At 36.0% G+C, this 25,864-nt stretch overlaps 1 protein-coding gene across 1 annotated transcript in view; it reads right to left on the bottom strand.

Annotated features, from left to right (window-relative positions):
* The window catches only part of LOC117565103 (serine-rich adhesin for platelets), a 105,492-nt gene that overhangs the window by 36,001 nt on the left and 43,627 nt on the right, over nt 1-25,864 (bottom strand). The window contains exon 3 of the mRNA XM_034244061.2: nt 15,873-15,976. Within this exon, the coding sequence (XP_034099952.1) occupies nt 15,873-15,976 (104 nt within the window). The remainder of the gene's footprint in view (nt 1-15,872; nt 15,977-25,864) is intronic.

The raw sequence follows: 25,864 nt of genomic DNA, 5'->3' as shown, positions 1-25,864 counted from the left end.
GCACTTGGCAAAGTAAAATAAATATGTATATTGAAGTTAAAGCTACCAATATTTGTATTATATATTTTTTATTGCTTCCTTTTCCCCCATTGATAAACAAATTGCGTTTACTGCAGGCAGTTCATTCTTGCAACAGTCAAGGCGAAGCTGCAACAATAGCTGTATTTGCTAGCGGTCTGCACAGCTGCATGAAATCTAATAAATTTTATTTTTAGCTGTCGGCTAATTACGCTGCGTCTCACCACAGTGCAAAAGTTGCACGTCGCTGCGGCTGCTGCGGTGGCTTTTGTGGATTTGCCACAACTTTTATCAGCATGCGAAATGTGTGTCCACCAACTCTCTTCCTCCTCTCTCTCTCTTGTCTCTACCTTGGTTAATCCCATTGCAGCTTATCAAAAGAAGAAGCCACAGCACGCCAAAATGTTTTTGTCATGGCATTTTGCAGTTGACTAGCATGAATACTAATTCCTTTCATTTTTGAGACATTTTTTATACTTCAACCATTTTTTTTCTTCTGTTAGAAAAACCACATCGCATTGTGCTACAGAAGGGGGCAATAAATAGATGTAGAGCACAGAGCTGAAACCACGAGCAGCAGCAAATGGATTGGAAGGCTTCAACCAAAGTTTGAGAATTAAAACCATTGTCAACTGACAAGGAAAATACCACAGTAAGAGTGCGGTCAACCTGGACGTATGAAAATAATGAATTTAAATTATAAAATGCTTTCGCACACAAGTTTTTCCAGTCATATTTGCTTAAAATCGGGCGAAGCTCTTTAATATTATTTAATGTTAAACTAACATCATTTACATTCACATTTTCACATTTATTTCAAAACTAGATTGAAATCTGATTTTTCTATTAATTAAAGGTAATTTTGAAATTTCAGCTTTAATATATTAAAGATTGAAATCTGTATCCCAGTCTCTTTAAAACAAAAGTTAAATCTTAAAAGTGCATATCAAAAAATTGAATTATTTCGCTGTTTAAAGTTATTTTTAAATGTTAACCAAGTTCTCACATCTTTGCCCAAGCCTCCGTTGAAAGTTGTTTCATTGTTTTGCTAAAATCTGAGACATTCTCTCTGTTATATTTATATAGAACACGCTATGCCCAAAAAATTGCGTAATATTCCCAGCCTCGTTAACCGTGTGAACTTGGCTTCACAAAATTCGCAATTCATCATCGCTGGCTTTATGCAACACATTTCGTATTTGTCTACGCTAAGTGTGATCTCGTCTATTGTGTGGGCGATCATCATCATCATCAGCAGCAGCAGCAGCATCATTAGCATTAAACATTCGAAGTGTAATCATCCATTCACACCCATTATATTGTGATCTATTTTTGAGGGGGGAACACAGTTCACTTACCTTTTGGCACGCCTTTCGTACGCTTGCCAAAGCTACCAAATCTCTCCCGTTCGATCATTTGGCTGTGTATGTAACGCTCGGAATACGAACGCGACAGTTTCTCCTTGGAGCTATGGGCACCCATTTTTTTTGTTTTGCTGATATGTTACTTGACGGATATATATATGTGTATTTATAAGTGGTAGATTGTTGTCGCGTAGTTTCACTTTCGCACACACAAAGAGAGAGGAACCGATCCTCCTTTCTCTCTCTCACTCTCACTGTTTTGCGACACCCGCACAGGAGACTTTGACTTTAATTTGATGTTGTCGCTGACAATTGATGCTTGATGACATTTTTCTTTGTTGTCGTCGGTCGATTATTTTTTGCAACTTTTTGAGCTTATAAATAGTTTGACATTTTGATTGGTAAAGTTTGCTTTTTGTTTAACTTTTGTTCATTTCATTTTATGTTTACTTTTTGCGGCAACTGCAATTGACATTCGCATTAAATTATAGATTTTGGTCACACATTTCATAACTGTTAATTGGCCCCATAAATGATTCAATTAGTCGCCTCATTTAATGGGCCAAAAGTGTGCACTCAAGCACTAAAGTAGTTTTTCCGCTTTTCCCTTTTAATTAAATGATTTTTTACGACCACGAAAGAGTGTATGAAAAAAAACGTACAGATAAGCAGCATATGGAAAATGATGTCTATAAGTAAGTAAATTATTTCGACAGGCGCGACCGTAAATATTTATTTCGATTATGCTACAAATCCATCAAAAGTAAAGATGTTGGAAAAAAGTGATAAATTTAAATTTGCATTTTCTTGTACGTTTTTGTCTAAATATTTCAAGTTTAAAATAGTTCCTTTAAAATATATCTTCCATGAGAGAACCTAATCTGCTTAACACATCATTAGCCAGCTCATTAATTAAGTGTTTCATTGCATTGTAAATATTACAAGTTGAATTTTTGAAATTCTAGAGCTGTCCAAGCACAAATTTCCCTAGTTTTATTGTGCTCATTTTCGATTTGGGGCACTATATCACCAGTGTCTGTCATAGAAACGATCTGCCAAGTAGTCAAGAAGTAGTTCGTTTTGTCTACCCCGGGACAGGGAAATGGGGTTCTTTAAGGAATTTCGCAACAAAATATCGTGCGAGTCTCTTGACAAATTGCCGCTGCACCAACAGCTGACCTCAATTTATGTCTCGCTCGGTTCGGTTGTCTAACAGGTGCAGCCCCAAAAAAAAAACGACAACAACAACAAAAAAACAATCCATTGCAAAAGCCCGAAATAAATCTTCGTAGCGCCGTGGAGAAAAAGAAAAGAAACTAAGCGGAAAAAAAAGAAGCAGAATTGGTGTGCGCTGCGTTGACAGCTCTGAATGTCATCATAAGTTATAAGCAAAATGGCTAGGAGCAAACTGCAACCCGAAGAAGTAGCGAAACGAGTTGACAAATTGCTTTGCCAGCTCTCAAATATTTGGAGCAACAACAAAAACAACTCGAACTGAAAAAGTACCCGTTGATAATTTCCCCTTAGCGAAGAAAACAAAAAATACTAAACAAAAAGAAGGGAAATTCACTACTGCAACGAGTGGCAAACGAAGCGCAACCTCATTGTTATAAATAGCACGGGCGTTCTCTTTATAACTACTGCAGCGAGGGCTGCTCAAAAGGTTTGATCCTTCAAATGGAGTGTGAGTAAAATATTCAACATAATTGCGATAAACATTTTTGAAAATATAATTTTAATAAATTTATGTTTATTCAACAAAAGGAATTCATCATAATTGTAGTAAATTAGTGGAACATATTAATAGAGATCATTTTTATAAATGCGTGGTGATCTATCAAAGAGAATGTGACTAAAACTTTCAACATTATAATAAATTTGATGAACATTTGAATAAATATATAAATTAAAATATTGGGAGGCTCGAAAAAAGATTTTATATGATAGATTTTTAAATGAAGAATAAATTAATTTTTTCTAGTTTACTGTACAGACAAACTTAAACTAAATTTGAAACTAGTTTAGAGTAGAATTTAAGTATTTTGAAAGTGAGAACTTTGTATTCGTTTTAAAAAAGGAAATGCTGGTCAATCTTAACACACATTCAATTAGCCCTTGGCAATTTGAAACAAATTGTGTTGTTCACAATGAAAATCCCCAATGTTTCGTTTCTTAAACAGCCCTCGCATCTGATTGCCTATGAGTCGTCGTCAGCCCTGTAAATGTCACTTTGGCCAGAGCCAAACTATAATTAGCCAAGTTGCAGTTGTTGAAAGGTGCGCGGACTCCGGATGAAGCAAGACCACTATCAAAGCTATAGGAGCAGAAACATCAAGGCAATTGCCGCGAGTGGAGGGGAAGAAAAATGTCGTAGATCGGGGTCTAAATTTGGAGTCAGTCAATTGGAAAACTTTGGCGCATAATTCACATGCCTGGCACATGATTGAACAGACAGCAACATCAACAACTTCAAATGCCGGAAGTTTTTCAAACTAAAAGCGGAAGTTGTGGGCCATTCTCAAGGGCATTTTCTTGCCAACGTTGTCGTTGCTGCTGCTGTTGTTGTTGTTGTTGTTTATCGATGTTTTTGGTGGTGTAATTTATCAGCACGCTTGCCGTCTGATGAGGCCTGATGAGCGCAACGCGCGCTTTGTGGCAAGTGGCTGCGGGGCCCCGATTTAATGTAATATGCAAAAATTGAATTTGACTTTTAATTAAAAGTTGCCTCTTTGCGTGGGCGTCGCTTGCCGCTCGTCGCATTTTTGCCAACGTTTCTCTCCTTTTTGCCAGACACGGTAGCAAAAGCAATTAATTGAGCGAGCGGAGGAGAGAGGAAAAGAGATGAAGTGAGGCAGGGAAAGTAGCACCGGGTGCAAGTGGCAAGTGGCAAGAGCGACAACACACAGGTGAGCATAAATATGCATAATTCAGGGGCAAACGTGGCAACTGTGACGCAGCAGCAAGTGCAAAAAGCTGTTGAGACAATTTGCACACAAAAGGCAACCGAGTCAACGGAATTAATAGAGCGAAAGAAGCACAGCAGCAGCAGCTTCAAAAGGGTCTTTAAATAGCAGAGAAAGAGATACTATATAGTAGGGAATGTTTATGCTAATATAATATGAATTAAAGAAGTGTACAATTCTTGTTTTATGCTATGTAAATAGAGCAAAAGGAGAGAGTGTTATTTTTAAGTTTAATCTACTTTTGGCAGCGTAACTAATGTTCTAGACAATCTTTATTTTATACTTAACAACTCTCTGATGAACCTTGAAATGCGCTTATTTTTATTCTAATTAAAATACACAAAATGTGCAAGTAATCCATTTGTTTTTTATGCTTAATACAGTTTGCAGCAATACTTTACGCTTACAAAGGAATTAATTGAAAATACTTTAATAGCTCTTCCAACTTTTATAGCCACAAATTTTGTTCATTTCTTTGAAGTTGCTTTTGACTAAGGCAAATTTAAACATAAAAATCTCTTAGCTTAAAAGATTCATTTGCCATATAAATTAAGTTGTAAGAGAACTATAAAATATTTATTTGCTGCTTGTAAAGAAAAAAGCAATAATCTGCGTACTTCACAAGCTACACATTTGATTACCACATGAATATAGCGAGAAGCGATGGAGCATTGGACTTATTAAGCATTTTGCTGGCACATTCAAATGGCCACAACTATTGCAAAGCTATAAACCAAAGAAAAAGAGTGCAATGAACTCGCTGAACTGAACCGAACTGAATGGAACAGGCCAATTGAGTTGGCCGCGGACTCTGGCCAATAAAATTAACCATTGCCATGCAAAAGCATGATTTCTTTCATTCACTCATTTTATTTTTTATTTGTTATTAATGTGCTGCACATAAATACGAGTATAACAAAAATGTGGTGCACCATTAAAATCGACATATAACAAAGCATTGGACAGGGGGAGTGGCAAAGAGTTAGCCATGCTAAACAATCATTAAAACATGAAAAATTGCCATGCAATAAATGCAACTTTTGTATCAACCACTAGCCAACTGCATAGTAAATCTATCAGCGAATAAACATTAAGCAAAATTCAAGAAATTTTAGACTCAAAATGATGTCATTGAAATATTTTTTCCCCCCAATTTGCTCCAGTAAAATTCATAAAAACTGCGCAGGGCCAAGACAAATTTAGATGTTGACATAGATTTGTGTGTCTTTAATACCCTGTAATTATGAAATGAGTAGTGGGTATATGTGTGATTATAAACGAGTTGAAAACTTAAAAGAAGTTGATACTTTAAACCCATTAAATTTGGAAAAAAATTAATGAGAATAAAAAAAAATTTTTTGAAATGATTTTTGCATTTTTCTTTCAATATTTCTGAATTTCGTAACCATTTTCATTTAAGCTAATTATTTTTTTTTTTTAGGTTAATTGAATTAAGTTGTGCTACTATTTCTTAGAATATTTATTTAAGTCATGTAAGTTTCGACATCTAACCACAAATTTCTAGTAGTCTTATCTTTTTACTTACTTACTCAAATTTGGAAAACACATTTAATAAAATTTGTGCATTTTTCCTTAAATATTTTTGAATTCCCTAACCAATTTTCAATTAAGCTAGTTATTATTTTCTTTAGGTTCATTAAATTAAGTTGTTCTACTATTTCTTAGGATATTCATTTCTATCTACAAATTTCTAGTAGTCTTATCTTTTTAAAAAGATCAAATTATTCAATACTACATTTTTCATTCTCTTTCCTTTTCAACAGGGTATTTCTTAGACATCATTGCCTTCTTATTACACGCTTGGCACGTTCAGTTTTGTCTAGCGGCAGAGGAAATGGCGAATACATAGAATACAGAGGCAAATGCATTCATAATGCAATTTTATTTTTAAATCGTTGCCTGTCATTTCGCTTAGAGGGGGGCACACACACACACATTTAGTATTCATTCTCTATCTCTCTTTCTCTCTCACTGGTCTTTTTAGCATCCAGTGCATCTCTTCTACTTGGTCTTCTTCTTGGCTCCTGGCACACTTTTTGACTGCTCGACGCTCGATGCTCGACCGACCGGCGGCGAGAGTTGCGAGCAAGTGGCGGCAATTTGTTATAAAAATACTCATTTGCATATTAACATTCAGGCAGCAGTCAGTAGAAGTCGACGACGGTGTTTGAGGATGTGATTGTGACTGCAGTTATAGTTGGCTATTTCAATGTTTCTGTCTTTTGCCCGAAAAGATATTAGGCAAATGTGTGTGAATTTATTAAGCCAATATGCACAGCATACAATGTTTTAGCTGGCTATGATGATATTTGTGGCGACACAAACCTCATTTTCAGTTGAGGCTAACTAAGTGGCCGCCAATTTAGAAAATGAGGTTGACAATTGACAAAAACTCAATTGTGATTGCTGCTTAGAAATATGCAAAACTATGCAAAAAGTTTCTCTAGTTCTTCACTTTCGTAGGTCAGTTTGAGAATTTCTCACACTCTCCATGGAAATTTCTACTCACAAAGTGTTTTCACTTTCTACACAATCATTCGAAGAATCATTGTCCATATTAGGTCAGATCTTTGGCATTGCATTTCAAGCACGACTTCATCATGACTTTCCAAAAAACAAAAAACACAAAAAACTGATCATCGTAAGCAATTGGTAAACCAAACAAAGCTTAACCTCTATAACTGGGAACATATAACTTATAAGTAATCAATGCCATTTCGATGGTTTTCTATCTGCCTCAAGATGAGATCAGCTGACAAACTGGTTCCCCTAACAGAAATTATGGAATTGAGTAGCTACAAATCTGTTTTGATTTTTTTTTTTTAAGATCTAGTATGTCATCTTTCAAATGTCAAATTTGTATTGATAATTTGAGCATTTCACTTTAAGTAACTCATTGATATTTTCTGTTTTGTTGAATTTGTAAATTGGAAACAAAAAGATGTCGCTGCGTACTAAAAGAATCTGTGTTTCTATTCTTGTCTTCATGTACATGATATACATGGCTATCATGATAACATTCAAATTATATTACATGCAATCTTGCAGTCAATGCCAGGTAAGTAATTACAATCGATATTTGTTTATAGGTTTCCATATTTGAAATCACTTTACAGAACAATTGCGATCTCTTCAAAACTTGCGTGGAGCATCCAATTCGCTGTTTGACGACCTATCAATTCTGCAAGCCTCTTTGTGGTATTCAATACTAAAGAAATGGAGGATGAAGAACGAATGGAGGGTGCATCTTCAATATATTCCTTTAGCTTCTAAAGTTGATAATAAACTCATAAGATAATTAACATCGATTAATATGTAAATGCAACTCATTAAACATAATTCTTATCATCTTGCTAGAACTTTATCTTTTGATTTATTTTTGGTTTAAAAGAAAGAGTTCATAGCAAAGCGGAACAAACCATTATTTTATAGTGTATACATTAAATTAATGGTATTATTTGTTGGGATTTGTAGTATGCCATTTAACTTATTGTTTTCTATGTTGGCAAATTTGTTGCTTTGAAAGCCAATTTTCTTGACAATTGAAAGCTACTTATTCTCTTTCTTTTCTAATCTCAGTTGCCTAGAATATGTTTGTTCATTCATTATTAAATGTTTTTATTTTCAGAACAGCATAAATACAGAAAAAAAATAATATAAAATAAAAAATTTTAAATCACTTTCAATGTACGTTATTTTACACTTAATCTTTATCAACTAATTTTCCAACCTTTCTTTTGCTTAGAAAACATAGCAAGGAATATAAATACTGAGCAAACATGGTGAATGTACTATGGGCCTTTCTTTGGTTTATTGTCTTGATTTTCCTATCATTTCCTGTGGCATTAATTGGCTGCCTCTTCTACATATGGACGTATTTGTTCTCTCAGTGCTGTGATTGTTGTACTGTAAGTAAAGCTGACTCAAAAATAGAGCTAACTTAAGACTCATATTTCAACTAAACTCTTTTTTTTACAGGGATTAGCTGAGTTCTTCCTCAAATGTGTGCAACTCCCTGGCTATTGTGCCAATGGCATGCTAACAGGCAAGAGAATGTGCTAACTTAACAAATTCAAGACAAATTGTAGTTGACAATGTAATGGACTTTAACGAGACGTAATCAAACTATTATCTATTCAATCCTGTTGCCTTTCAATAATATTTCCTATAAGTATTGCGAAAATTGTACGTGTGAATAAAAGCAAAGATTTTTACAATGGTGAAATTGAATTTTGGGTTTAAGTATATTTCTTTCCAACGCACATTCTGCTAAGCTATCACTCTGTAGCAGCTTAGTTCAAAGTATTATTTATGGCCTTTGCTATGGAAGACGACGGAGGGCAGCTCAGGGAGTAGGAGAAGTAGCTGTAGCTGTATTAACTGTGCTGCTCCCACTCCATATTTGGTAACAACGCCAACGACAACGACGCTTGATCAAACGAAACAAACGAAAGCCAAGGCAAGGCAAAAGGCAAAAACGGTTAAAACATAAACAAGATCTGTATTTAGTGAGTACTTAGGCTGTCTAATGAATGGCGACAAGTTGATGTTGTTGTTGTTGCTGTTGGCCAAATGCTTCCGCTTGTGTCTTGTTCATTAGAGGCAGCAACAACAATAACAAAAACCACAACAGTTGTCAGTTGATTTTTCACTCGATTTCATTTTCGGTGGCGCACGTGCGACCTCCAAGCAAACACCGAACACCAAAAGCTCGACAGTTGGGTCATTAGATTACAATATGAATAACAATTGCTATTACTTTTATTGCTATTTCTAGTCTTGTATTACTATTATTATTACTGTTATTGTTTGTTTTTGTTTCGTTGGCTGGCTCAGCACAGGAAGTGGGCAGTTGGTTAAGAGTTTCTCTAACGACACAATTAATTTATTGAATTAAGCCGCTTTTGGGTGTTGCGTTGAGGGTAGAAATCCACTTGAAAGCCAAATGCACTTTGATAGTCTCCAAGCACTTGAGCTGCCCCCCAGGCAAACACACACACACATACACATACTCTCACAACCACTTGACTCACACACACTCTTGAGTCTAAAAGCATTGCTATGACTTAGTTTGATATGCAAATTAGCCACGACGCATCGCATCGCGACGCTACACTAAAAGCGATGCGATACCAATACACAACACGATGCAACAAGAGCAACATCTGCTGCCTGCTTAGCCCCATGCCACTTTGCCTCTTACATCAATCGAATCTAACAGCACCTTTCTCTCTCTCTCTCTTTCACTCTGCCTTATCGCGTGGCTATTCAACAACTCAACAAACTTTGGGTACCAGCTGCTGTGGCATTAACTGCGTCGTTCAATCAAAAGCAAACTTAATATGCCGACGACTTGAACAATTTGATAAAGACTGAGAGATGCGCTACAAGTCAGGTTTACCTAGAAGATTGGTTGCTCTAAAAAATTATGTTAGTAAGTTGGAGTCGTAAAATAAGCGAATGTCGCATAATAATTAAGAAACTAGAGCAAAAATCTTCAAAGGACAAAAGTGTGTCATCATTTATAAACAGTTTATAGATACACGAAATTAGTTTACATCTAAGATGTATAACTATTTGTGATTTTATCGCATTGATTTTTTCTTTAATTTCCAGCAATGCAAATTCCTTCAGTAATAACTTAATAACCATCAAATATCTGACAGGCTTTACAAGCAAAGAAAGATCGATATGGGAGTTTTTCGATCGAACGTCTTTAAAGCAAATTAATGACAATGAAAATGAAATTGCTTTACATCTAAGAAGTAAAACTTTATGTGATGTTATAGTAATGATATTTTTTCTTTAATTTAGGCAATGAAAATTTCTTTATGATCAGCGAAAAAAGTGCAATAAAACGATCGAAAATGAAATTTTTGATGGAAAAATTTTATAGCAAATTAATGGCAATGAAATTGGAATTAGTTTACATCTTAGAAGTAAAACTCTTTGTGATTGAATTTAGGCAATGCAAATTCCATTAGTAACAGCTTAATATCAATAAAATATCTCACACGATTGACAAGCGAAAAAAGTTGTTCAACGAAACGATCGAAAATGCAATTTCTTGATCAAACATTTTTATAGCAAATTTATGGCAATTTATGGATTACCACAATCAGTTTTGCTATTCGTACACCACTTTTAGTACTTTTTCACAAAGCTGTTTGGCCTAAAACTGAAACAGGCTGCTGCTGCTGTGCTATATTTAATGCTGGAAATACTGTATTAACCTCATTGGACAGCGTTGTGTCGAATCTTTAGCATCTTCCTGTTAATGTCTCCATCTTTAATGGCTGGAGATCAAAGTGAATTCTCTAAACTGTTAATGCTTTCGTTTTTTTCTTTCTTTCCCCCGATATTTTATTGGTGTTACAAACGCGAACATGTTTCTTTAATGCCATTGATCGACACAATCTCGTTGCTTTGCTAAAGACGGTGGCATTTCTTATTTTTCGACACGCTAGAATTGAAAAGCGACAACAATAACAAGCAGTCACCATCGCCGTCGTCGTTGTTGTTGTCAAGATTATCACCACAACAGCAACAAAAAGTTGAGTTGAGTTGAGTTGGTTCAGTGACCACATAAAAAACAAAACAACTAGAAAAACAGCTGATTGAGCTGCGCTTACTTTGCCTCTTAACGTGGCTTATAAGCGCTTCATTATGCCAAAATGAAAAGTGTTCACTTTTTGCTCGCCACTTGCTTTAAAACGCCAGCGGAATTATGCAAAACATATCAGAAACTAAAACATGGAAATAAAAACAACGCCGAAGTCCAAGCAAAATCAATTGGCGATATTTTTACAAGTGAAAGTTGATGTGGCTGCAAGTTGTTTTCGTAGTCACTTTGCCGTATTTCCTCCCTGAGGTCACATTACATTTCGTAAAAGAAAAGGGCGTCCGTCCATTTTCCTGTTCGGCACAGCTGATTATCATAATTGATACTCTAGTTTTTATGTTACGAGCACAACGAATGCAGCCCTTGCTCTAGGCTGCGTCAGTTTCAACTCGTAAATGTTCTGTGAAATATGAGAGCAGTATTTTGTAGGAAAAACTTACAAATGTAATAAGCACTCTAATTGAAAGCTTTGGACTTGAAATTGAAGCTGTCAAAGTATGTTGAATGCACTGCTTGCCGTCATAGAAACATGCAACTGCACTGCTTGTCTCTTTTCCATTAAAGGACTCGCACTGCTTGACAAATTTGTTGTGCAAACAATTTGTAGCAAAAGAGTTAACTAATTTTTTAAAAATTCTGCTAGTTTTTCCACATTTTACAGCACCTTTCTACAAGTATTTTCCATATACAAAATTGCACAATTTTCCATTGCAAAAACACAAAACCTTTCATGTTTTACAAACGAGATATTTATACTTTGTTGTTGTGCATGTTTTACAACATAAGTTTGAGCTCGAGTTTTTTTTTCTCTCTCTCTCTCTCTCTCTCTCTCTCTACGCCTACAACACTTTCTCGCATAGTTAAGCGTATTATTACAGAAACAATAATGTAAAAAAATTGCAGTAAATGAAAAGAAAATAAATAATATGTCTATAGGCAACAAGCAAAATAACAAAATAAAAAGTAAAATTTCTGTCTAGCATTTTGCGAATTTCCCACATAATTACAAAGCGCCACAGAGCGAAATACTCGCTGCAGCAAGGGGGAGGAAGGGAGACATGCATAGTTCAGTACAACGACAGCACAAAAAAAGCCGACATCAACTTTTCAAAGCGCCTTCTGACAGACAGCTGAGCTCAGTTGTAGAAAGAGCGAAACAGAGTGTGTGAGAGAGAGAGAGAAGCAGGAGAGTTCGCTAGTTACGCTTGTGTTGAGCCAGCGCGATTGTGAATTATAAATTCAAGCGAGACAGAGACATAGAGTGTGAGAGCGGGATAGTAAATGACTGAGAGCGCAAAAATGCAAATATGATAATAATAATGTAAAAAGCGCAAAAGCACAAAGCATGCCACAGCACGTCAAGTGAAAATTAAGAAAGAGCATGAAAAAAGTCAAGTATAAATAAGGTAAAAGAAAGTATGTAACCCAAAGAGATACCCTGTAAGGGGAAGAGAGCAAATATAATTGTACATTGACAATATTTTATGTGCTACAAAGTAGAATCAAAATGCTGACCTCAGTTTTGCATTATAAATAAGACTAGAAAAGTACCAGATACCCTGGAGTAGAACATATAGATTGACAACTTTATAAAACACCCTAGAGAGAGGAATGATCAACTAGGAAGAAGATGAGCAACTCGTTAAAATATTTTAGATCTTCAATGCATAATCCAAATGATCAGTTTTGGACTATACAAAAGAGTGATAAAGTAAAAGAAAGTATAATCCTATGAGATAACCCAGAGATTTAAAAATGATCATCTTAAATAAAAGATTGCACAATGTAGAATTAAAATGTGGACGGCAGTTTTGTACTCTCCTTGAAAACTCTGCTTATTGCTCATCATACCCCTTTCTGTTGCGTTACAGGGTATCAAAAGTAGCCGCACAGTCAACAGTCAAGCGTCGTCTAACCGTCACTTGCAGCAGCAAAAACGCGACTCTCTCGACTGCATAATGAAAATAATAGCAGTCTCACAATGATAAACACACAAAACACGCAGATACTCTATAGTTTTCTATGAGAAGAGAGTGCCAAAGAAAGACAGCAAGAGAGAGAGAATGGGCAAAAAGAATGTATCTGGAAGCACTTGGCGAGTACTTGGGAACTCAACAAATGCCGGAAACAGGTGTCGCACTTGCACTTGTCTAACTTTACAACATTATTAATGTAATGTTAGAGAAGAATCTCGAGTTCGCACCGCAATTTAATGTTTACACATTTCTACGAGCAGCAGAAGAATCGTCTATGGAAGTGGACTTTGTTTGGGGCAATTTGAGGGGCCACATCAATCATCATTAATCATGGTTAAGCATAACTTTCACATACTCAACTGACCCTTTTCGCTGTTCTTCGCTCTTAATACACATTAAAGCATTCATTTCTAATCACATAAAAAACACAGAGAAAGAGCGAATATCAGTGTAAAGAGAACCTGTTATCGCTTGACATTCGCGATAATTACAAATGAATTGTTAATTGCATTTGAATTCGAAGAAAACGCCTTGAAAGCTAGTTCTTACAAAAAAAGCCCATTTATATTTAAAAAATGATTTACAGCCTTTTTAGGAATAATCCCTTTTAAAGGTTTTTATGTTTGTAATATTTCCTGGAGTTATGAACTCTAGTTTTTTTTCTTCTACTTTTTATGTATCTGCTACATTAGGCATAATGCTCGCCTCGACCTAAGCACTAAGAACTTCCTCTTTAATGCTGTGGCATTTAATGAATTTGATCTCGAACCTTATAGAACGAGGCACGTTTCAACGAGTAGCTTTTGCCCGGTGTCTAGGTAAATGAACTTTCTGGCTGCAGACACAAAAGCTAACGGCGCTTCAAGACACCATTGATAGAGGGAGCATAGAGAATGAGAGAAAGAAAGAGTGAGCCAGAGATTGTGTATAGAGAACTTCAGTTTCTCGGGCGGCATGTGAAGAGTCGTGGCAAACAATTTTGCGGCTTCGTGAGAACGAAAGGCAAAGCAAAACTTGCCACAAACTGTAAACTGTAACAAAATGATTAGCCGCATAATTTATGGCCAAGACCAACAACAGCAACAACGTTAACAAGAGCAGCGCGGCAAATATGTTAACTGGCGAGACAGAATGAACTGCGTGATTGATTGATTGAAAGACTGTTTGATTCTGCGCCCCAAAAACACCGCACAGCACAGCATAGCAAACCAAATGCGAATATTCGTTTGCTTTTTGGTTATTCAATGAACGCAGCACAACACAAACGAGTTGATCGCCTTGGGGCCATAGACAGAAACAAAAACAGAATCACAGCATGAAATAATCAACTAGAAAGAAGCTAAAAAGTGTTTGCAATAGCAAGCAATGTGAATACGCTTTAGGTTTTTAGCTATATGTTGTAAATAGAAGACACTTTTTTGAATAATTTAAGATGAATTTGTGGCAGAAACTAATTATTTTTGAAGACTTGTCAATGCCCTTTAATTTTCGACTTAGAATCGATAAAACTTTAGGTAAAAAGCTAATGTGATTACTATAAAATTCATTGCTAATCATGCAATCGCAATCGTAGCTTTTGATTTGAATAAAATCTACTATGAATTCAAATAATTCAAATAATACATATGTATAATCATAACATCGCATTTCACAAATTTTACAGTCAAAAGCATCTTCAAAATATTCCAATATATAAATACGAACAACACCCGCATTATTTCTTTATCTATAGCTAATTTCAATGCTTCGATTTTATATAAATTTGATAAATCAAAAGCAATGTGACAGCACCAAAATCTGTTTGAAACTGCGTCTCTAATTTCAATGCCGACTTCATTCACTGCTATTACAATAGCCGGACTTGAATGACGTCAAATGCAGCGCAGCGCAGGTAAAAGCTAAAAATTAAAGTTCAGGTGTTGCCCGCTTGATTGTTTCACATTCGCTGCATACATATTTCCATTTCCGAAACCGGCATTCTATAGACTCGAAACCCGTTTTGCTGTCTGTTTGTCGCACATAAAGAAAAAAACAAGAGTTTGGCACAATTGAAATAGGGGTCCAAAAAAGCGTTGCAGTGGGAATCAACCCCTTAATTAGCAACCATTTTTTGCGTACTATTTTGATATTTTTTCACTTTATATTCTCACATTATTTTTTTTATCTTTTGAGAATTTATTTTATCTGCATGTTGGTTTAATTTTTAATTTGTTATCACAATTGGAGTGGGCCTACTGCACGTGTGTAAATTGCACATTGAATTCTTTCGTGTTGAAGAACGCGCCATAAACACGGCAAAGAACACACACACACAACACAACAAACACTAGGGAACGCGACACGACACGACACGCAAAAGAAAATAACAACATGAAAACAATATCATAACGAGCGCAAGCGGCGCGACAACATTGAAAACCCGCCGCAGACTAAAGAGACTGAAAATGGTGCAGGCTAAATGGAATTTGTGTTGTGCCGTTTTATCGTTGCAGATACATTTGTATCTAGATACATACATGCACGCACACACTAGCAGACGAGGCTGCGCTCCTACAACAACAGCTCTTAGAGCAGCTGCTCAAAAAAGCCGGTTCGTTGTTTTGACTTTCTGTGCTGAGGTTCTTCGGCTTGGCCTTTTTTTCTCCAAGTCTTTCCTTGCAGCTGGGAGATTTGGAAACAAGTTTCATTCGCTCTTAAGTGGCAACAAATGTTGCAGGCAGCTAGCAATATGAACTGCTTGCGAGTATAAACTGCTTGCGACAGTGAACCACTTCAAATTGCAAGCAGTGTTGCGGCGATCTTCGAATAGAAAATGTTGCCTACTTTTAGGTAGCCAAGTAAATTGTTTTTAACTTATGACTTACTAAAGATAATATCTATATGAAATTAATTTAGTTAATTGACTTACGCAGTGGAGTTTTTGCCAATAATTTTGGGGAGCCGCTGCCGTTGCACAATGAGCTCAGATCGCTGTGCGAGCTCTTCTGGCTATCCTTGCTATATGAACGTCCACTGCAAATAAGAATAATAAAAAAAGTGCTTATTATAATGTGTTGCATACTTATGGAAATTAGTGTACAGATGTTATGAGCGCGCTGTTAACTCACAGCTACTGGTACAATTTAATTGTGCGTGGTAAATAAACCGAAAATATGCAGAAAATTAATTGAAAATTATAGGAAAATATTTTTGGCGTGCGCAATAGTCGTTTTTCTTGTATTTTCACATTGCTTTCAACTGCGCAAATCTGTGTGAAATTACAAGAGATGGCACTCATCATCATCAACTGTGCGCTTCGCTGAGCAAATACACAATAATCCAAAAATCCAAATCAAATGAAAACAGGTGAAAATTGGAAAATACGAACAGCGAAGCAAACTCAATAGTCAAGTTGCCGAAAAAATTATGCGTTATGCGTGCTGGTTGCTTTTCTTTTTTTTTTATTTAACGAGTCATACTCCCTAAGTGGGTGCTAAAAAAAAATTTCCACTTTTTCCAGTTCGCTTGTTTTTTGTGCGACTTCCGTTCCAGAAGCGCTAATTGAAAATGCAGTAGCAAAAAAAAAGAAAAGATTGGCGCAGGAAACGCAGCTTGTCCGTTTGCTATGGCTAAAAGGAATTAGCATTGCCAACTGCGTTTCCGTTAGCCGCCAAAGTGCCGCATATAACTGTAATTTATGTGTGCAACAACTTCAACAGCAGCTTTAACAACAATTAATACCAAAAGCTGCTTCGCCTGTCTCTGTCAACAAGGCGACATTTTTTTGTGTTTCCCCGGCACATGAATTTCTTTTTATTTACTGTGCAATGACAACTGCGAAAAACTGCAACAGTTCAGCGCATTTAATTCAATTTTCTTGTCGCATAATTAAATGTAATTAAAGCGCAATGCAATTGTCAATGCGTGCGCACCTGTTGTCGACTGCAAAAAAAAGAGTATTCATTAAAAGCAAAACCAAATTAACCAGTTTTTTTTTTCTTTTTGTTTTCGTTATCAGCAACTGCATGAGAAAATTGACAGCAACTATGCCAGTTGAAAAGTTCACAACAAACTTCAAAACTTCAAAGTGAGTTGAACTTAAATTACGTATACGCAACTTTGCCATCAATAAGTTGTCAGCAGTTTAACGTTAAGTTATTTGACAGTCTGGCAACACTGCCACTCCCTTCCCTAGTCATGGCTAAACTAGAGGTTAAGTTGTTATTTATTGCTGGTCCGTATGTGTTGCGTGTAAGCACACGCAACGTTCATCTCTAATTATAGCAACTACTGTGAGAGAGTGTGGTGAGAAAACTTCAAGGTTGAGACGGTAAGTTAAATAGGAAAGGGTGGAAAGGGGGGTAGGTGCTTTGTAATCTCATAGCATGCAAATTTCTTGGCCAAATTGTTTATGACATAAAACGCATTTAAGCTTTGCGTTCTCGTTTTCGTTCTCGTTCAATTGACGTCAGGTGCGAATGGAATTGAATGTGATGCCTATAGAAAGTGCAATGTACAAAAACACTGCTTGAGGCTAAGTGCGTTACGCAGCAAGCAGTGCAGCGGGGCTGTCCTTGAAACTAAAAGCTATTATAAATACATTAACAATTCCGAGCAAGAAAAACTTTCATTTTAATTATGCAGCAGTGAAAAAAGTGCAGGAAAAAACTGAAGAAAAAACCTTTAAAGCGATAAGCAAGCACAAAGTGGATAAAACGGGCAAGATACATAAAAAAAAACAGGAGCCAGTAGAAAAAAAGGATACACGGGGTTGACACACAGACAAAAATATATTACGTATACTTCGTGTGTGTCTTCGCTGTGGAGCAGCGTCATTGTCTATTGCATTTTTCATTAATTTCTTCACATTTGCATTTCATTAATAATGTATTTTAATTACGACGTAGTTGCAGTTACAACTCCCAAACGCTTCTCTTTTAATATCCTCTCCCTGAGCTATGGTGATGATATAATAAATATTTATAACAACGTCACGAATGCAATGCGAAGACAGACAGACAAACTTTTGTGAGCTATTTTAAAGTGCAATTTGTTTATAAGCAGCAAGTGCTCTCATCCTCTTCCCCCACCATTGAGGCACATTACAACTCGTATTTGTTGTGTGTATGATTCTTTGGCTCAATTTCCGCACAATGTTTATGCTTCAGTTGATTCGACGCTGCTCGTCTCTCGTTTTGCATAATTAAACCCATTTGCCGGGCAGTCGGCAGTTGTGAGTAGTGCTTCTCCCTCCTTCCCCCAACTTCCTTCTCAATCACCACAACAACATGTATTTCCCATCTCTTTCCAGAGTTTGCTGCTCCACATCAAAATTGGGCTTAATTAATGGCACAAACTCTACGTGTTACCTGCATTGATAAAACTTGTTACCCACCATCGTTGTGGCTGCCTTGTTTTCTGGGCGTGTCTTTTAGGCGTGGAATGTGTGCAAAGGGCGTTGCTTCGACCAAGTTGACGACACAATCACGAAACCTTGACAATGAAATTGCTGTCACATTGTGCAAGCACAGCCAAACAATAGAAAACTGCGCGAAATGTCAGCGGAAATTATAGAAATTCACGGTGCAGACTGTTAAACTTTGTTAGCGTCAACTAGAAAGTCTCTAAAAGTTATACAAATTCTTAGTTGGGAGTTTTTGAAATCCATTAAAAGTGAATAAAATATATTCCACATATTGAATTTAAATTCATGACTAATCGAAAATAATTCTAGATTGATCAAAACTAAAATGATTATTCAAAGTAAAATAATGGAGTTTTCTTCTTATAATATTCCTAAATAATATACCATAAAAATACCAAAAATATACCATATTCTATTTTAAATTCAGCACTAATCGAAAAGAGTTCTAGTTTCATCAAAACTAAAATAAATATTCAAAACAAAACAATGCGGTATTATTCTTAGAATACACCAAATTAATAATACCGCAAAAATACAAAAAAAAAATTCCAAAGGCTATTTTAAGTACAGTACTACATTCAAAATTCAAATACTTTAGAATATATGTACCGAAATTTAGAGCTTAACGTTGTCAACAGAAAATTCTAAAAACCAATCAATAAAAATGACATTTCATTTCACTTCAGTTAAGATAATAATATACTGCAATTACTTTAATTATATGTAAACCCTAATCAATAATGAATTATTCAATATTAAATGCAACGTATTTAATGTTCATTCAATTATTATTAATATTTTACCACTCGAATGATAAAATAAATAAATATAAATGATAAAACCTAATGAAAAATTTACAGCATTTTGAATTGTCTAATGCTTTTAATGCATTATATTTAAGGAAATATTTTACTATTCAAAACGTTTCCATAAATATTTAGCATTCATTATGCACATAAAAATCCTTCAACTTTTTTATTGTTGTCGCCTTCCGTTTACGTTATGCAAAATTAATCATGTTATGCAAAAAGTGTTTATTCATCTCTAATTAATCTGATACCACAGCACAGTTTATAATCTTGTTCAGCAGCAGCAACAACTACACCTACAACAATGCAATGTAAAAAAACAAAAATCTTAGCTTTTGTCTGCAGCTGATGCTGTAAAACGTTCTTTTTACAACCTGACAATTGTTCGTTTTATTGACGCCACAGGCTGCATTTTAATTGTTGTCGTGTTGCAAGGACGCAACGGAAACTCGCAAAAAAAATGGGAAGAGGGAAGTGGAAATGCTACAGTTGACAGTTTTTTTTTTAATGGCATTTGGCAAGGGTTTTTTTTTTCTTTGCTTTCCTTCGTTTTCTTTTTTTAGGGTTCCGCTCTTGAAAATTATGACAGCTATGCGATTTCCGCACGCAGTTGCAAATTTTTCCCTCATAAAACGGAAAGGAAATGAAAAGCAGAGCGTGAGACAAAGTCTAGAGCTCTTGTATTATGCAATTGCCAAAACTCGCCCACTGGCCACGCCCTGGCTGGGTGGATGGGATGGAAAACAATTCGTATGTCGCTTAATGAGCTTCCATTAAACTTAATTGCAGTTGAAACTGTTTGCCAGTTGACCAAAAAGCAACTTTTGTTTATGCACAATTGCAGCTCGAGGGCAGTGTTTTGGACCGAGAAAGAGAGAGAGGGAGAGCGAGAGAGGAGAGGAAGCATGTAATCCCTTGTCTTATTTGTTTGGGTAAAGCAAACATTGAAGTGGTGGCCTGCTCCTCCCCCCAAAAATTTCCATTGGTTAATTTAATTGAAATTCAAGCAGCGCAGTGAGCATACCCTGTAGATCAGCTAAAGGGTAGTTTGATTTTAGTAGAAATGTCAGAAAATTAACAACAATACAGTTGAAACAGACTTAAAATTTAGTTTAAATTAAACGTTTTTTCAAGAACAACTTTTCAAGGGTATTTGCCAGTCGTGCACTGCTTGCACCACTTGGCCCGCACTTGCACTGCTTGCTTTCCGCCTTTGCCAATTGCAAGATTCGCTGCGCGTCTTTGAAGTTGGTTTTATCTCTGCCACACAATTTGCGTACTTTCACTTTGACCACAGTCAATTGCTTTAATCATCAGATTGGCGCTCTGCTGATCTGCTAACCTCAAGCCCCACCACTCCACACTCTTGCCCCTCCACTATCAAAGCATTTGCATTATGGGTATAATTAAATTGGCCACTTCCTTTGCATGGAACGGATCAACGAAGCGGTACAATGAGTTCATTATGCGAGTTCTTATTCAAGTGCTGTGTTGTGTGTGTGTGTGTGTGTGTGCGTGTGTGTTGGAATTTCTGCTGCTTGTGAACATTCCCATTAATCAATTCTTTTGTTCTTCGCATAACTGGGTGACCTTTTCGTCTAATTTATGCAATTTAATTGCCCAACAACATGAAAGCGAATCTTTTTTTTTTTTTTGGATGGTGGATTTCCATCTTTTTCGCGAAAGATAATTACAAGTTCTATTCAATTCAAAAAAACACACATAAATAGTATTATAGAGTAATTCCCGTGATTCGCAGTTCCTCCTTCTACTCTTTGGCGGCATTGTCATGTCAGCTTGCAACAGTCTAATTCACAATAACTCATTGTACTGCACACGCTTAAAAGCCATTGAACGCGCAGTACTCCAAAGACTCTGGTCTGGTTTGTCAGACAGCTTCAGCAGTCAAAAGAGGGAGAGAGAGAGAGAGAGAGACGGAGAGAGACAGCGAGACAGTTGAGAGACAGACTGAGTGATAGAGGTGGACAGGCAGGTGGCGTGGCTACAGCGGGGAAGAAGGAGGATGGAGTATAGCAACCGTGCTTTTGTTTAACGCATGAGTTATTAATGAACATTAGCAGAATTTTGCTTCAAAGTGAAGCACACACACTCACACACACACACACACACTGACAATCAAGCAAGCATCACATAATGGATTACAATAACAAACGGGTAAACGGAACCAAAGTGCAAACGTTGAAACTTGACAACGAACTGGAAATACGCTCAACCACAAAATTAATGATTCGGATAAGAGTTTTAACGAGCAATAGAAATTTAAAATAAGTTGTAAATATAATAAAGATATAAATATATTTATATATTTGTACATTCATATGTTATTTATATTCAGAAATTATTTTAAATTTGTATTGCATGTTCCTGAATAATGCGATACTAAAATAACGAAATGCTTTTATTTTCAAATAAATAAGTTGAGAATGAAACTTGCTATATTGACTTCAAAATAAATAAAGTGTAGAAAATAAATACAAATATTGTAGGCTTTAAAATTCCGTATATAAAACATACGCAAAAAGTGTAAATATATATTATTATAGTACCAACATATACCAAATTGATGATGAGTTTGTGAACATATTTTAGGTATATATTTATATAGTCCAATATTTTTATAAGAAGACTAGATACCTCTCTAGCGTAATTAGCCCCAAGGAACTCAGATCTGTTGTTGAAAGAATTCTATGATATTTTTTAAATATTACCAAAAGCTATTCAAGTTCTTTGGAATTATTCTTAATTTCTTAAAAAAAAGGAATATTATAGGTTTGTACTATATAATAATCATATTTATACATTTTGCCTATATAAGGAATTTTTCAAGCAAAACCCACAGATTAAAGAGGAGACCACGATATTACCAACAACAATATTTGTTGGCAACTAATCTGTGGAAATCGCGACTTTCCTATGCAAAAGGTTCCATGGCAATGGTCACATTAACCAAAGTCCCAAACTATAAAGCTAATAATAATACTAATATCCACATTAAGTCGGAATTAATTATGAATAAATGGGAGCACTGTTCCCTTTTGCCAAACATTACAAACTCGATAAAAAAGCATATAAGCAGCAAATGAGTATAACAAAAAGAGTAACGATAACAACCTGCTACCGTTGCCAGTTGCTGTTGTTGTTGTTGTTGCTGCCGCTTGTTGTGGCAATGTCTCCTCATCAGATATGGCAAATGTGCAACCTGCTCGGCTCGACTCGCCCGCTTTGCCACACTTTTTCTAGAGGCACACATTAAGTCATATATGGTGCTGAGTGCCTTACATATACAATGTTGTGTATTGTAACGATGGTTATGATAGATGTGTTGCTGTTGCTCTGCTGTTGCTGTTGCTGAAGCGACGCGTCGGCAACATGGAAGACAGTTGTCAGCATTGAGGTTAGAAAACCGTCGCGAATGTGTCGCATTTTCTAATGAGACACGCGATGTGAAGCCCAGCTGTAGATAAGTACAAAACGACATCAGAGAGAGCCGACGACTTCTCTCTGCCATCCATATATGTGCAAATTGAAATACGCCAGGGCAGATAAGAAATGGAAAACTTTGCCAGAAGACTATTACAACCTGTGTCTTGTATCTCTCTATGAAGTGCCGACTTCTCTTTTTCATTAGCATCATTGCACTAATTACCCTTTGTATGTGGATCAATGGAGCAAAGCAAAGAAAGAAAAATCATTGCAGGTAAAAACTGAGAATAATACTATATTAATATATGACATTGTTATTCTTTTTGTTTTACTCCACTTTTGAATATTTCAATTCATCCTAAGAACAACTTAATTGCCATCATTTCCTTTTGGCTCTTTGGTCATAAACAAATTGATATTTTATTCGTTTTTGAAAATTACATCATCATTTCCAGTCTCAGTCTCAGGCATTGCCAAAGACCGACCGCAACCCCAATTCAAAATATTGTAGTTTATGTTCCAAACACACACACATGGAGAATATACGTCTATTCAAATTGCGGTCAACCGAGAATTACGTTATAAATAGCCACTCAACACTCTGCGGAACAGAAATTATGTATTTTTTTGTTTTGACCAAAATGGCATTTCGGTGTAAGCGATTTTATGTTTTTCTTTTGTTTTCCAACCCAAAAGAATTCACATAATGTAATATTTGGAGTCTCGATTTTAACTTCAGATTCTTGGAACGGATTCTTTTGCTTCAATTGGCCCTCAAAATTGAGCAAAGCATAATAAACAAGAAAAGAACATGACCGGGAAATATGCTGTAAGCATTAAAATTGTTTTTAATTAGTCTAGTCCAAGTGCATTGCTTTTATAGCAATGCAATTTTGAACATACGAGAAGAACTTTCTTTGTTCTTAATATTCTGTAATTCGACTCATGAACATTCTAACTCTTTCTCTTGATATTTGTATATATAATCTTAGCTACCCTTGTCGACATTATTCCCCGTAAAGAACGGTTTTAAACATTAGCGCACTCAGCTGGAACTTGAGAGCGGAAATTCGGCGCAAAAAGTGTCCATTACTCGTATTAATTGAAAGACGTAGTACAAGAAAATTTGCAAAAAAGAAAAAAACCGAAAAAATACAAAATTTTAATGAAGCCAACAGAAGTTTGCAAATAATATGTGGCACAAGAATGGCAAAACAGCAATAACAATAACAATAACACTTAATTGATTCTGAGCCGCCTTAACAACAACACTGAACAACAGAAAAACTCAACAACCGGCGTCGTTTTGGTTGAGCGATCCGCGTAATGTTTTCTACCCATGTAAAATGGACGAAACTGAGCGTAAACATTTCAACAACAACTTTTCGCAAAGATAATGCCCCGGCTCAATATTTGTTTTTGGCGGAAGGCGGTTAATATGCCGCTTTGTTATGCTCTGCTCTTCTAAGCAATTATTGAATTTGTGAGTTGTGTGGGCGTGCTCTAATGACAAATGCTTAGCAAAAAGCACTTAAATTTTAATAAGAATTGTCAAATATTGAACGACTTTCAGAGGGAGAATTCTTTGAAGTTGCGTCAGAGTGCTTGAAAAAGTTATTTGCAAGTTTGAATACTTTAAAAACTTTTTAGCAAGTTCATAAAGCTTTAATAAACACAAAATTGCAAAGCCTTCAGCTGCACCTGAACCATCGTCTCTCCATTCATGTTCTCTCTTTTTTACAGGGTATTTTAGCTGCTTTTTATAACTCCCAACTTCGCGGTCTGTAAACTGCCAAGTAGCCACCTTGTGTCAGTTAGACGGTCATTCAGTGTTGTTAAGTACTCACAAATTCAACTAGTCGTGCATAATGCATGCAACACAAACTCACAGACAGACAGACAACAACGGCAAATTTTGTGGTCGGAAAAGCCGAAAACCCAAACAAGTGTTTTCCAACGCGTTGCGCATCGTTTGGAAAACTGCAGAGGCAAGAGGTGTTGAGAGTGTGGCACGATGAGAACGCTCGCAGCAACAAACGGGTGCAACATTTTGCTGGCAGTCCTACTTTTAAATATAGAATTTGAACTAATTTCGCTTATGTTGATGCTGCTGCTTCATCGGTGAAGTGGCCGGCTATGCCGACTGCATGAGAAGAGTATGGGATAGTGTATGACTATAGCTATGGATATGTCGCCATGTCCGGGTCGATGTTGGTGTCTGTGTCTGTGTCGGTGACTGCCTACCAAGAGTCCGGCCGAGCTGAAGATACGCGCAAAAATAGAGTTTTGGCTGAGTTGTTGTTGATCATGTGGGGATGATCATGAGCGAAGCAGATAATGATGATCATGATGATCATAATGATCATGATGATGCCCCACTGTTGTCGTTTTATAAATACGCCACGTGATTCATGTGGTGGAATTATGTATTGTAGTCGCCTGCAAGCGAATAAGATTTATGCTTCATTCGATACACTTATGTCTCATCATGTCTCAAGTGGCCCTACAAACAAATGCAGCTATAGATGTATATGCAGATGGAGACAGCGACAGAGACACAGACAGAGAGTGTGAGAGTTCTTGTTGTTGCTGCGTGGGCGACTAATTTGTTGTGCATTGGGGCAGGTGCATTTGCCAAGAAAAGCACAGTTTTTATTTACATTTCTTATCTAACTTTTATGATCTACCCTTTCTATGTTATATGGTAATTCATAGCAAGTTTAGGTAAGCTAAATGGATATAAAACAGCTTGTTAACCAAAGATTGAAGAGATATAAAAGAGAGTGTTAAGTCAGCGAAATTTGAAGCTAAATTCAAATAGTCTAAGATCTCTTTATACAATTTTAACACAAGTGTCAAGGATAGAAACATTGTCTAAAAGCTATCCTACAAAAGAAGCTGCCTCAGTAAATATAAAAACTTTAGACCAATTTCTTAAAGAATTGAACATTTCCAACAAATTCGTGGATAGTGTGCAAAGAAACATTAAATTACCAGTTTGAGCAATAAGTCAAAAGTTTTAGTTTTTAGAATTCTAGATTTCTGAATTATACAATATTTCAAATTAAATAAATACAAAATTTACTTTACAAATAAACAGAAAGAAAAAAAGTACTAAAATCAAAAATAAAATCTTGGAAAAAGATTGTATATCAAAATTAAACCAAGGTTCATTCCTAAATCAAAATCAAAATTCTACAGATTAGATTTCCTAATCTTGAAAATCTTGATTATAATCTTGTT

The sequence above is a fragment of the Drosophila albomicans genome, chromosome 2L, assembly GCF_009650485.2.
Source record: "Drosophila albomicans strain 15112-1751.03 chromosome 2L, ASM965048v2, whole genome shotgun sequence".
Classification (NCBI taxonomy): Eukaryota; Metazoa; Arthropoda; class Insecta; order Diptera; family Drosophilidae; genus Drosophila; species Drosophila albomicans.
This window is presented reverse-complemented; position numbering and strand designations above follow the sequence as displayed.